At 47.0% G+C, this 12,500-nt stretch overlaps 2 protein-coding genes across 2 annotated transcripts in view; both read right to left on the bottom strand.

Moving 5' to 3' along the window:
• Nucleotides 1-569: 569 nt before the first annotated feature.
• c11h7orf25 (chromosome 11 C7orf25 homolog) lies at nucleotides 570-7,580 on the bottom strand. The gene is given in 5 exon segments (XM_039815675.1): nucleotides 570-1,636; nucleotides 5,968-6,151; nucleotides 6,154-6,242; nucleotides 6,396-6,837; nucleotides 7,429-7,580. Coding segments are annotated over 4 exon segments (1,329 nt in total). The 5' UTR covers nucleotides 6,824-6,837; nucleotides 7,429-7,580; the 3' UTR covers nucleotides 570-1,008.
• A 624-nt stretch (nucleotides 7,581-8,204) lies between these two features.
• Nucleotides 8,205-12,500, bottom strand: part of dnajc1 (DnaJ (Hsp40) homolog, subfamily C, member 1) — an 18,692-nt gene continuing 14,396 nt past the window's right edge. The window contains exons 10-13 of the mRNA XM_039816042.1: nucleotides 12,401-12,500; nucleotides 11,334-11,382; nucleotides 10,054-10,439; nucleotides 8,205-8,657 (exon numbers count right to left, since the gene is read on the bottom strand). The exon at nucleotides 12,401-12,500 is cut by the window's right edge and continues 20 nt beyond it. Coding sequence (XP_039671976.1) covers nucleotides 8,589-8,657; nucleotides 10,054-10,439; nucleotides 11,334-11,382; nucleotides 12,401-12,500 — 604 coding nt within the window. The 3' untranslated portion in view covers nucleotides 8,205-8,588. The remainder of the gene's footprint in view (nucleotides 8,658-10,053; nucleotides 10,440-11,333; nucleotides 11,383-12,400) is intronic.

The following is a 12,500-nucleotide window of genomic DNA, read 5'->3' as shown; positions in this document are numbered from 1 at the left end:
GGCGTGGGCGTGTCGGCTGCGTGGGCGTTTATATTTGTGTTCCCATGGTAACAGGTTAGAGCTTACAAGCTGCCTGCGTGACACGCACGCCTCAGGAAAACTCGTGCGTGCTAGAAATAGAACTGGCGCCTATTTTCACGCCACACGCCAGCGTGTTGGAAGCGTTTCCAGACAACATAGACTAGAGAAGATGTTTTTATGTCGTTTAGACACAAATACATTTTAATAAATGACATGTTGATGTTTGATCGGTATATGTTTATGTTTATGGGAAACATCCATGTTATCAGACGAGGCTAGCAGCAGCAGCAGCGCTGGTGGGGAAAGACGTAGAAAAACACGCAGCTCACGCCACTCCACGCCCACGCCACGCTACAGAAACGCCACGCCCACGCCATGCAGCCAGCGTGAAGCCGGCCTAAAGCGGTGAAACTGTAAATCAACATGGAACCAAAATGAAATCTTCCTCCACCGCTCAAAGAACCAGAATCGATGCCCAACCGACCAATCACTGAGGGAGGTGTGATGTCACAGTGATGTCACAGTAACAGATGACAGCAGAGCAGGAAGTGAGTGTGAAGCTTTATTGATCTTTCAAACAGAAACAGAACAGCAGCTGATCTTCCTCTTTAACCCAAAGCGTAACCGTGGAGATTAAACATGTTCACCATCAGAGGAATCATGTAGCCTTCACAGACTCAAACTCCCATCAGCCCCAGCTGCACAGACTCAAACTCCCATCAGCCCCGGCTGCTCCGTAGCCTGAAACTTCCCAAAAATAATCTTGAGGAAGAAAAGAACAGTAATCACAAGTATCATCTCTGGAGATATATTCTGGCATTTTTTAAATGCTTTATTTAAAGTTTTTAGACACTTTTTTGGAGGTTTTTTGCGCCAAACGCTGCCCAGCGCTCAGAGACTCAAACTCCCATGATGCCCGGCGGCCTCGTCCTGTAACTCCCATGATGCCCGGCGGCCTCGGCCTCTAACTCCCATGATGCCCGGCGGTCAGACGGGCGTGGCCCTCCACTCCTTCCCCTCCGTCAGCGCTCGGGGGGGGTGGACGAACACGCTGTATCGGACGCCCTGATTGGCCGCGGCCCGGATGAAGCGGCTGTTTGCCGTCATGGTAACAGCCCTGAGCGAGTCCCCGGTGCCGAAGATGCTGAGCGAGCGCTGCGTGACCTTGGCGCTGGGCGCCAGGCGCAGCGTGCGCTCCGACGGCCGGTCCTCCACCACGGTGACGCGCTGCAGCAGCGCCGCGGCGCGCTGGCGCTCGGCCGGCCCGCCCAGCGTCTGCAGGATCAGCTGGAAGTCGTCCACGGCGGCGCGGCAGGCGAACAGCTCCTTCCCCGCCATGAAGGCGTGCAGCGCCGGCAGCACGGGCTCGCGGCGCTCCTGGGCCGCCTGCTCCGTCAGAACGGGCTCCCTGAAGGCGAGCCGGCAGCGGCCGTGGCTCAGCGCTGACACCAGCGTGATCAGAGACGTGATGTCCAGGTTCACCCGCTGGCACGCCGCCACGGGCAGCTGGGGGGGGAACGCCAGGCGGGCCAGCACCGCGCCCCCCCCACGGCCACGCTGCACACGGGACTCAGGACAATCCGCCTCCTCGCCATCAGCGTCGTCACGGTTACAGCTGCAAAGAGTCAGACCGTAACATTACACCTGTTGACTCATCGCAGCTGTTCATACCCTAACATTACACCTGTTGACTCATCGCAGCTGTTCATACCCTAACATTACACCTGTTGACTCATCACAGCTGTTCATACCCTAACATTACACCTGTTGACTCATCGCAGCTGTTCATACCCTAACATTACACCTGTTGACTCATCGCAGCTGTTCATACCCTAACATTACACCTGTTGACCCATCACAGCTGTTCATACCCTAAAATTTACACCTGTTGACTCATCGCAGCTGTTCATACCCTAACATTAGACCTGTTGACCCATCACAGCTGTTCATACCCTAACATTACACCTGTTGACTCATCGCAGCTGTTCATACCCTAACATTACACCTGTTGACCCATCACAGCTGTTCATACTCTAACATTACACCTGTTGACTCATCGCAGCTGTTCATACCCTAACATTACACCTGTTGACTCATCGCAGCTGTTCATACCCTAACATTACACCTGTTGACTCATCGCAGCTGTTCATACCCTAACATTACACCTGTTGACTCATCGCAGCTGTTCATACCCTAACATTACACCTGTTGACCCATCACAGCTGTTCATACCCTAAAATTTACACCTGTTGACTCATCGCAGCTGTTCATACCCTAACATTAGACCTGTTGACCCATCACAGCTGTTCATACCCTAACATTACACCTGTTGACTCATCACAGCTGTTCATACCCTAACATTACACCTGTTGACTCATCGCAGCTGTTCATACCCTAACATTACACCTGTTGACTCATCGCAGCTGTTCATACCCTAACATTACACCTGTTGACCCATCACAGCTGTTCATACCCTAACATTACACCTGTTGACTCATCGCAGCTGTTCATACCCTAACATTACACCTGTTGACCCATCACAGCTGTTCATACCCTAACATTAGACCTGTTGACTCATCACAGCTGTTCATACCCTAACATTACACCTGTTGACCCATCACAGCTGTTCATACCCTAACATTACACCTGTTGACCCATCACAGCTGTTCATACCCTAACATTACACCTGTTGACTCATCACAGCTGTTCATACCCTAACATTACACCTGTTGACTCATCGCAGCTGTTCAAACTGTAACATTACACCTGTTGACTCATCACAGCTGTTCATACCCTAACATTAGACCTGTTGACTCATCGTAGCTGTTCATACCCTAACATTACACCTGTTGACTCATCACAGCTGTTCATACCCTAACATTAGACCTGTTGACCCATCACAGCTGTTCATACCCTAACATTAGACCTGTTGACTCATCACAGCTGTTCATACCCTAACATTAGACCTGTTGACCCATCGCAGCTGTTCATACCCTAACATTAGACCTGTTGACTCATCGCAGCTGTTCATACCCTAACATTAGACCTGTTGACCCATCGCAGCTGTTCATACCCTAACATTAGACCTGTTGACCCATCGCAGCTGTTCATACCCTAACATTACACCTGTTGACTCATCACAGCTGTTCATACCCTAACATTAGACCTGTTGACCCATCACAGCTGTTCATACCCTAACATTAGACCTGTTGACTCATCACAGCTGTTCATACCCTAACATTAGACCTGTTGACCCATCGCAGCTGTTCATACCCTAACATTAGACCTGTTGACTCATCGCAGCTGTTCATACCCTAACATTACACCTGTTGACCCATCACAGCTGTTCATACCCTAACATTACACCTGTTGACTCATCACAGCTGTTCATACCCTAACATTACACCTGTTGACTCATCACAGCTGTTCATACCCTCACATTACACCTGTTGACTCATCACAGCTGTTCATACCCTAACATTAGACCTGTTGACCCATCGCAGCTGTTCATACCCTAACATTACACCTGTTGACTCATCACAGCTGTTCATACCCTCACAGCTGTTCATACCCTAACATTACACCTGTTGACTCATCACAGCTGTTCATACCCTAACATTACACCTGTTGACTCATCACAGCTGTTCATACCCTAACATTAGACCTGTTGACTCATCGCAGCTGTTCATACCCTAACATTACACCTGTTGACTCATCACAGCTGTTCATACCCTAACATTACACCTGTTGACTCATCACAGCTGTTCATACCCTAACATTAGACCTGTTGACCCATCACAGCTGTTCATACCCTAACATTAGACCTGTTGACCCATCGCAGCTGTTCATACCCTAACATTAGACCTGTTGACCCATCGCAGCTGTTCATACCCTAACATTAGACCTGTTGACTCATCGCAGCTGTTCATACCCTAACATTAGACCTGTTGACTCATCACAGCTGTTCATACCCTAACATTACACCTGTTGACTCATCACAGCTGTTCATACCCTAACATTACACCTGTTGACTCATCGCAGCTGTTCATACCCTAACATTACACCTGTTGACTCATCGCAGCTGTTCATACCCTAACATTACACCTGTTGACTCATCACAGCTGTTCATACCCTAACATTACACCTGTTGACCCATCACAGCTGTTCATACCCTAACATTACACCTGTTGACTCATCGCAGCTGTTCATACCCTAACATTAGACCTGTTGACCCATCGCAGCTGTTCATACCCTAACATTACACCTGTTGACCCATCACAGCTGTTCATACTGTAACATTACACCTGTTGACTCATCACAGCTGTTCATACTGTAACATTAGACCTGTTGACCCATCACAGCTGTTCATACCCTAACATTACACCTGTTGACCCATCACAGCTGTTCATACCCTAACATTACACCTGTTGACTCATCACAGCTGTTCATACCCTAACATTACACCTGTTGACCCATCGCAGCTGTTCATACCCTAACATTAGACCTGTTGACCCATCGCAGCTGTTCATACCCTAACATTAGACCTGTTGACCCATCACAGCTGTTCATACCCTAACATTACACCTGTTGACTCATCACAGCTGTTCATACCCTAACATTAGACCTGTTGACCCATCGCAGCTGTTCATACCCTAACATTAGACCTGTTGACCCATCGCAGCTGTTCATACCCTAACATTACACCTGTTGACCCATCGCAGCTGTTCATACCCTAACATTACACCTGTTGACCCATCGCAGCTGTTCATACCCTAACATTACACCTGTTGACCCATCGCAGCTGTTCATACCCTAACATTACACCTGTTGACCCATCGCAGCTGTTCATACCCTAACATTACACCTGTTGACCCATCGCAGCTGTTCATACCCTAACATTACACCTGTTGACCCATCACAGCTGTTCATACCCTAACATTAGACCTGTTGATTCATCACAGCTGTTCATACCCTAACATTAGACCTGTTGACCCATCACAGCTGTTCATACCCTAACATTACACCTGTTGACCCATCGCAGCTGTTCATACCCTAACATTACACCTGTTGACTCATCGCAGCTGTTCATACCCTAACATTACACCTGTTGACTCATCACAGCTGTTCATACCGTAACATTAGACCTGTTGACTCATCGCAGCTGTTCATACCCTAACATTAGACCTGTTGACCCATCGCAGCTGTTCATACCCTAACATTACACCTGTTGACCCATCGCAGCTGTTCATACCGTAACATTAGACCTGTTGACTCATCGCAGCTGTTCATACCCTAACATTAGACCTGTTGACTCATCGCAGCTGTTCAGACTGTAACATTACACCTGTTGACTCATCGCAGCTGTTCATACCCTAACATTAGACCTGTTTACGCTTCGTAACGTTACCTGTTCAGACTGTAACATTAGACCTGTTGACTCATCGCGCTGTTCATACCCTAACATTAGACCTGTTGACTCATCGCAGCTGTTCATACCGTAACATTACACCTGTTGACCATCGCTGTTCTACCATCTTTTATTTACTCGCACTGTTCACTAACATTGACTGTTGATATCCTTGTTATACCGTAACATTGACCTGTTGACTCATCGCGACTGTTCATACTGTAACATTAGACCTGTTGACCGCGTCATACCGTATGTTATACCTACATTAGACCTGTTGACTCATCACAGCTGTTCATACTGTAACATTAGACCTGTTTACACATCACAGCTGTTCATACTGTAACAAGAAGAGAAGAATAACTCCACACACACACACACACACACACACACACACACACACACACACACACACACACACACACACACACACACACACACACACAGTCTCAGAACTGTGCACCTTAGACACACAAACATACACACAAGTTTCTAATCACTGGAACAAAGCGTCAGAAAAAGACTGAAAATAACTGTACCTGTCTTCATTATCATCAGCTGGCTCCTGCTCCTCCTCCTCCTCCTCCTCCTCCTCCTCCTCCTCCCTTTCCCCCCCTTCTTCCTCTTCTTCCTCCCCCTCCTCCTCCGGAGTGACGGCGCTGACGGCCACGATGTCCCCGCGGACGGACACGCCCATGTCCCTGAGCTGCTGGGCCATGGGGCCGAGACGCCGCTGTAGAAGGCGAAGACGATGTGGGGGGGCTGGTACTGGACGGGCTGCTGGAGGCTGGCCCGCAGGAAGTCCTCCGCCTGGCTGCACACACAGGGAACACAAGAAGAAGAACAACTGTCAGACACACACACACACACACACACACACACACACACACACACACACACACACACACACACACACACACACACACACACACACACACACACACACACGTGTATGAGAGAGTAGAACCTGACGATGCTCTTGTCTCCGTACTGGCCTCGGCCCTGCCAGATGTTGTGCAGGGCCTCGGCCTTGCGTCCCACGGCCTTCACCCAGGTGTGTCCCCCGTTGGCCACCACGTCCACCACCAGCGTGTGGCGACCGCCGCCGGCGTCCGCCGCGTGCCGGTATGTGAAGACGTGCAGCAGCGCCACCACGCCCTCCAGACTCTCGGCCGTCTCCACGATGGCCGACAGGTGCGTCAGGTTGGTGCTGTGCAGGTGCGACTGTTTGACCTGCAGCTCGCCGGCCTCCACGCGCCGCAGGAACCGCAGCTCGGCACGCAGCTTCCCGCACAGCTTCTGCTGGCCCTCCACGCCACGACTCAGCTGCTCCGCACGCTGCAGCAACGACTCAGCAGACACTATCCTCTGCTGCAGCTCCGCCGCAAAAGACATCACTACGCTACATGCTGGAAGAGAGACAGACAGGGAAAAAGTCCTGATTATTAACATGGAGTCTGGTGGAGATATGCTGGCTCTATACACGCTAAAAGTCCTGATTATTTACATGGAGTCTGGTGTAGTTTGGTGATGGTGATTTCGGGGCTGTTTCATGTTAAACTAAAAGGATCTTACTCTTTAACTAAAAGGTCTATCTCTGTGGGGATCCATCCTATCATGTTTTCAGACTCTTAGAATAATAATCTGAGTCTGTCAGCAGCAACAACAGAACTTTTAGTGACTCTAACTGCTGCTGAACATTAGTCCTGTAGGGTTACATTACAGCTCGGTTCTGGTTTAATACTGGACCAGTTTCAGACTGTTTAACTTAGAGTGATCTGTGTAAAGGACAGAAGAACTCATCTGTTAAAGTAGCAGTTTTTTAGATGGAGTTTGGTCTGTGAACTCGGTGTTTACATGACATCAGCCCGATAGCCGCTATGCTAACTGTGTGACGTCAGCCGGTTAGCTTAATTTAGCCAGTCAGAAGTTTATCGGGTCGTTATTTCCAGTCTTTTAAAACCAAGATTAAACATTTAAAACATTGGAAGTTGACTTACGGCAGCAGCGACGTTAGAACTTCAATCCTCTCCGGATATCAGCGCTAATATGATGCTAACTGTATCGGAGCTAATATAAGGCTAACTGTCAGCTTCGTCTTCAACGTCTCCCCACTGGAAGTAGGAGACTTCCGGTAGGGTTTTCACAGTAAAAGCGTCACCTCCTCTCAGAAAACAACCAATCGAGAGCAGAGTCAGATGTTACTATTTCATTTATAACAATGAGGATTCTGATTGGTTTAAAGAAATGCCAATAAACCAGAGCACGTTTTCCTCCCACCCCAGAATGCTGTGTGGACTAGCCAGACCCTGAAAGACTGTAACAGCATGCATGTGGTTTTATATAAACACATTAGAGCTGGGCAATAAATGGATATTATATCGATATCGTGATATGAGACTAGATATAGTCTTAGATTTTGGATATCACATAAGTGTCTTATGTCTCCTGGTTGTAAAGGCTGCATTACAGTAAAGTGATGTAATGTTCTGACCTCACCAGACTGTTCTAGCTGTTCTATTATTCACCTTTACCCACTTAGTCATTATATCCACATTACTGATGATTATTGATCTAAAATCTCATTGTGTAAATATTTTGTGAAAGCACCACTAGTCAACACTACAATAATATCGTTGCGGTATCGACATCGAAGTATTCTGGTCAAGAATATTGTGATATCCGATTTTCTCCATATCGCCCAGCCCTAGAACACATTAAACGTTACATTAAACGTTATATTAACGTTATATTAAACGAAGAAAAACCAGCTGCATGAGATAATAAATACTGTTTATTGACCAGGTTTACAGATGATTGACAGACAGACAGAAATGCAGACAGACAGACAGACAGACAGAGAGCCAGACAGACAGACAGACAGACAGACAGAGAGAGACAGACAGACAGACAGACCGATGGATCTAAGGCACAGGAAGCTGTGAGGTCAGAGGTTTTAGAGAACACCTGAGCAGCCGGGACGCTGCCAAAACACACATTAAAAAAACTAAACAGACTCTGATTCCGTCCAATCAGGAGGCAGGAAAATAAAAGGAGGTCAGAGATCACAGCAGCAGGAGGCGGAGTCTTTCAATCAGCTTTTAGCCAGTTTCTTCTTCTGAACCAATCAGCTTTTAGCCAGTTTCTTCTTCTGAACCAATCAGCTTTTAGCCAGTTTCTTCTTCTGAACCAGCTCGGCCAGCATCTTATATCGGATCATACACTCCTCCTGGAACAGAGAGACAGACAGACAGACAGACAGGCAGGTGGGCAGACAGACAGAAAGACAGAGAGAGAGACAGAGAGAGAGAAACAGACAGAGACAGGCAGACAGAGAGAGAGAGAGACAGAGACAGGCAGACAGACAGAGATACAGACAGACAGAGAGAGAGAGAGAGAGAGACAGAGACAGGCAGACAGACAGAGATACAGACAGACAGAGAGAGAGAGACAGAGAGAGATCTATCAGTTACATTTTAATCATTCAACAGTTCCCCAGTCATGTATAAAATAGTTGTGATGTGAGGTCATGAACTAGTGCCTTCATGAAGTTAGACAGCAAATCAGAAACTGATCACATGACCCTAAATGTCTCTTAGTCTCTGAGATGAAACCAGATTAATTATGAACTAGAAAATTCCTCTACCTCTTAAGTTTGTTCTGTAATTCAAAAACGTGGGTCCAAACGGCAAAAATATTATTACATTGATGTGTTTTTATGTTTGTGGTATGAAATATATGGGACACAGAGCAGGTAAACAGGGAACCGTCTGTGTCCTTCCACATATTTTTTTCACAGTTTCTTTCGGCAGTTGGTATGAATAGAGCCAAAAGTTTAGGTTCGGTGGATTCCATAGTTAGATGTCTGCGACCAGCACAACATTTCCTACATTTTGACCAACTATGATGTATCAAGAGTGAAAACTGTACGGGAGAGAGCTATTTGTTTGGAAAGATTTCAGAGAATCGTACTGCAGCTCCCACTCTAACTCTCAACATTCCGTCCCCATACACACACATTGGAAAATCTGAAACGGTCTGAAAACTGGACGATACATAAACTGTGATTTGTTAGAAACCGTGCTTGATATCAGAATGCCCATTCAGCCCAATAAACAACAAAATCTTGTCTTCGGTTAAAACTTTTAATAATTTTTCTACATTAAAGTATGGAGAAACAGTATGGCCCCAAAGAGGGGTTGTTTTGAGCGATGTTAAGCGATTTCCCGAAGACTTCCCATTAAAGTCTATGGGAAATTTCGCTGCATTTCTTTAACCGATTTCGTTAAAACCGAGCAGAAAATCTGTTTGAAAAGTCATAGCACACCGTTACCGATCATTACACACGTTTTGATGCATTTTGTGTGCATGTGTTGGCAACGCTCCGTGACTAGTAGCGGGACAAAAATGTGGCGTAATAAGTATGCAGGATAATAGTCATTCTGAACTAAGGTATCCTTAAACACATTGATGGTAAAGATGTAAATGTGTGTGTCTGTGTCTGTCTGTGTGTGTCTGTCTGTGTGTGTCTGTGTGTGTGTGTGTGTGTGTGTGTGTCTGTGTCTGTGTGTGTGTGTGTGTGTGTGTGTGTGTGTGTGTGTGTGTGTGTCTGTGTGTGTCTCTACCTTGGTCTTCCCTGGGACCGTCTTGGCGATGCGGTCCCAGCGCTCTGTGGTTCCTCGGGGGAACTGCTGCAGAGCGAGCTCCAGCAGCTTCTGTTGGTTCTGGGTCCAAACGGCGCCGTTCTCCGGAGGCCCCTCCCCCTGCCCCCCCTCCTCCTCCTCCTCCGCCACCGCTACCGGGTCGAAGTCTCTCTGGCGCCGCCCGCGGACCTTCCCCTCCGCCCCGTCCGCCGCCGACTTCCTGTTCCTCTTCCTGACGGCCTGAGCAGCTTCCTGCTCCGCCTCCTCCTCACAGGCTCCACCCTCTCGCTGAGTCATCACGCCGTCGGCAACAGGAAATGACCTCACAGGAGGAAGAGGGCCCTTCAGATCTGACAGCTTCACCAGACCTGGAACACGCCGACAACACCAACCAGGTCAGCAGTTAACCCTTTAGGCGGCGAGTTTTATTTTTAAAAATACTAGATTTTGACACCTAAATTTCAGAAGGCTCTGGCTTGAAAGTGGTTTGAGATAGAGACAAAGTGTAAATGAGACAAATATTGAGAATGACCTAAAGTTTATCTAGGGAGTCATTTTTCCCATCTAATTTCCATGAAATACCTGATATTTTGAAAGAGAGTTGAACTTATTTCATCAGATTTACCCCCCTCTGTCCATTTGTAATGTTGTCCACATATCAAATGAACAGGGAAAAAGTAAATGGTAAGCCAACAGTCGTAAACTAGAACTATTACTACGCCACAAAACCCATGTAAACAGTAGGCGGTTTTTTAGTTAGTTTTTTTTATTTGTGAGTGCTTTTGGACGGGGGGGGGGGTGGGGGCTCACGGCAGCACCCGCTGCTTGTTGAGCACAGTACCGTATTTTCCGGACTACAAGTCACACTTTTTTTCCTACTTTGGCTGGTCCTGCAACTTATAGTCAGGTGCGACTTATATATCAAAATATATATAATTACAATTATTAAATAATTGTATATATAATAACATGTTTTTAAATGTTAATTCATACTGAAAACATTACCGTCTACAGCCGCGAGAGGGCGCTCTAGGCTCGTGACAACTATATGCTGCAAGACAACTGAGAAAGAAAAGAAAATCCTATTCTGCAGATTACAAACTGCAGGTACTAAGATATGCAGACGAAAACAGTAATCGAGCAGCAGAAAGAAAGTTTGAAATGAGGGAGAAACTTGTGAGGGACTGGCGGAAGGTGACTCTTACTGCAATGAAAAAAACAGAGAAAGCTACCCCCCCCCACGCAGCGGTTACCTGGGTTACCTGAGGTGTGGCTCACGTTGTCCTTCACCTGTTTGACTTTAGTGGTCACCTGCAGAAGGAGACAGATCCAGAATCAGATTCTCTGGTTTAAAGGGTTAGGGTTAGGTAAGGTGGTCCCTGGTGTTCAACATGAGGTTCTCTGGTTTAAAGGAACACGCCGACTTATTGGGACTTTATCTTATTCACCGTAACCCCCAGAGTTAGACTAGTCCATACATACCCTTCTCATCTCTTATCGGGACTTTATCTTATTCACCGTAACCCCCAGAGTTAGACTAGTCCATACATACCCTCCTCATCTCTTATTGGGACTTTATCTTATTCACCGTAACCCCCAGAGTTAGACTAGTCCATACAGACCCTTCTCATCTCCGTGCGTGCTGTAACGCTGTCTGACGGCTCCAGCATTAGCTTAGCTTAGCACAGATCCTGCAGGTAACTGGTTCCAACTAGCCTACTGCTCCGAATCGTGACAAAAGTGACAAAATAACGCCAACATGTTCCTATTTGTTGTTGTGATTTGTAGAGTCACAGCATGTACAAAAAACAACGTAACATGAGACACAGCCATCTTCTAACCGTAAACATACTAGGAACTATATTCTCAGACAGGCTTGCTGCGAGCATATCACTCCGCCCAAGTACTATATTCTTCCGCCTGAGAATATAGTTCCCGGTTTGTTTAGGGTTAGAAGATGGCTGTGTCATGTTACGTTGTTTTTTGTACACGCTGACAACAAATCACAACATGTAAACAGGAACATGTTGGTGTTATTTTGTCACTTATTGGGAGCAGTAGGATTACTGGAACCAGTTACCTGCAAGATTGGTACTGATGCTGCTGGAGCTGTCGAACAGCTTTACAGCACTACAAAAATGAGAAGGGTCTGTATGACTGAGTCTAACTCTGGAGTTACAGTGAATAAGATAAAGTCTAATAGGGTGTGGACTAGTCTAACTCTGGGGGTTACTGTGAATAAGATAAAGTCCCAATAAGTTGGCGTGTTCCTTTAAAGGGTTAGGGTTAGGTGAAGGGGTCCCTGGTGTTCAACATGAGGCTCACTCACGTCGCTCACTGACCGCCCCAGCTCATGAGCAATCTTCTCCCAGCGACCAGGACTTCCTCCGGGGAATTTAACCATCAACCTGCTGAGGAGGCTGATCTCC

Source organism: Perca fluviatilis, chromosome 11 (assembly GCF_010015445.1).
Source record: "Perca fluviatilis chromosome 11, GENO_Pfluv_1.0, whole genome shotgun sequence".
NCBI classification, from domain to species: domain Eukaryota; kingdom Metazoa; phylum Chordata; class Actinopteri; order Perciformes; family Percidae; genus Perca; species Perca fluviatilis.
This window is presented reverse-complemented; position numbering and strand designations above follow the sequence as displayed.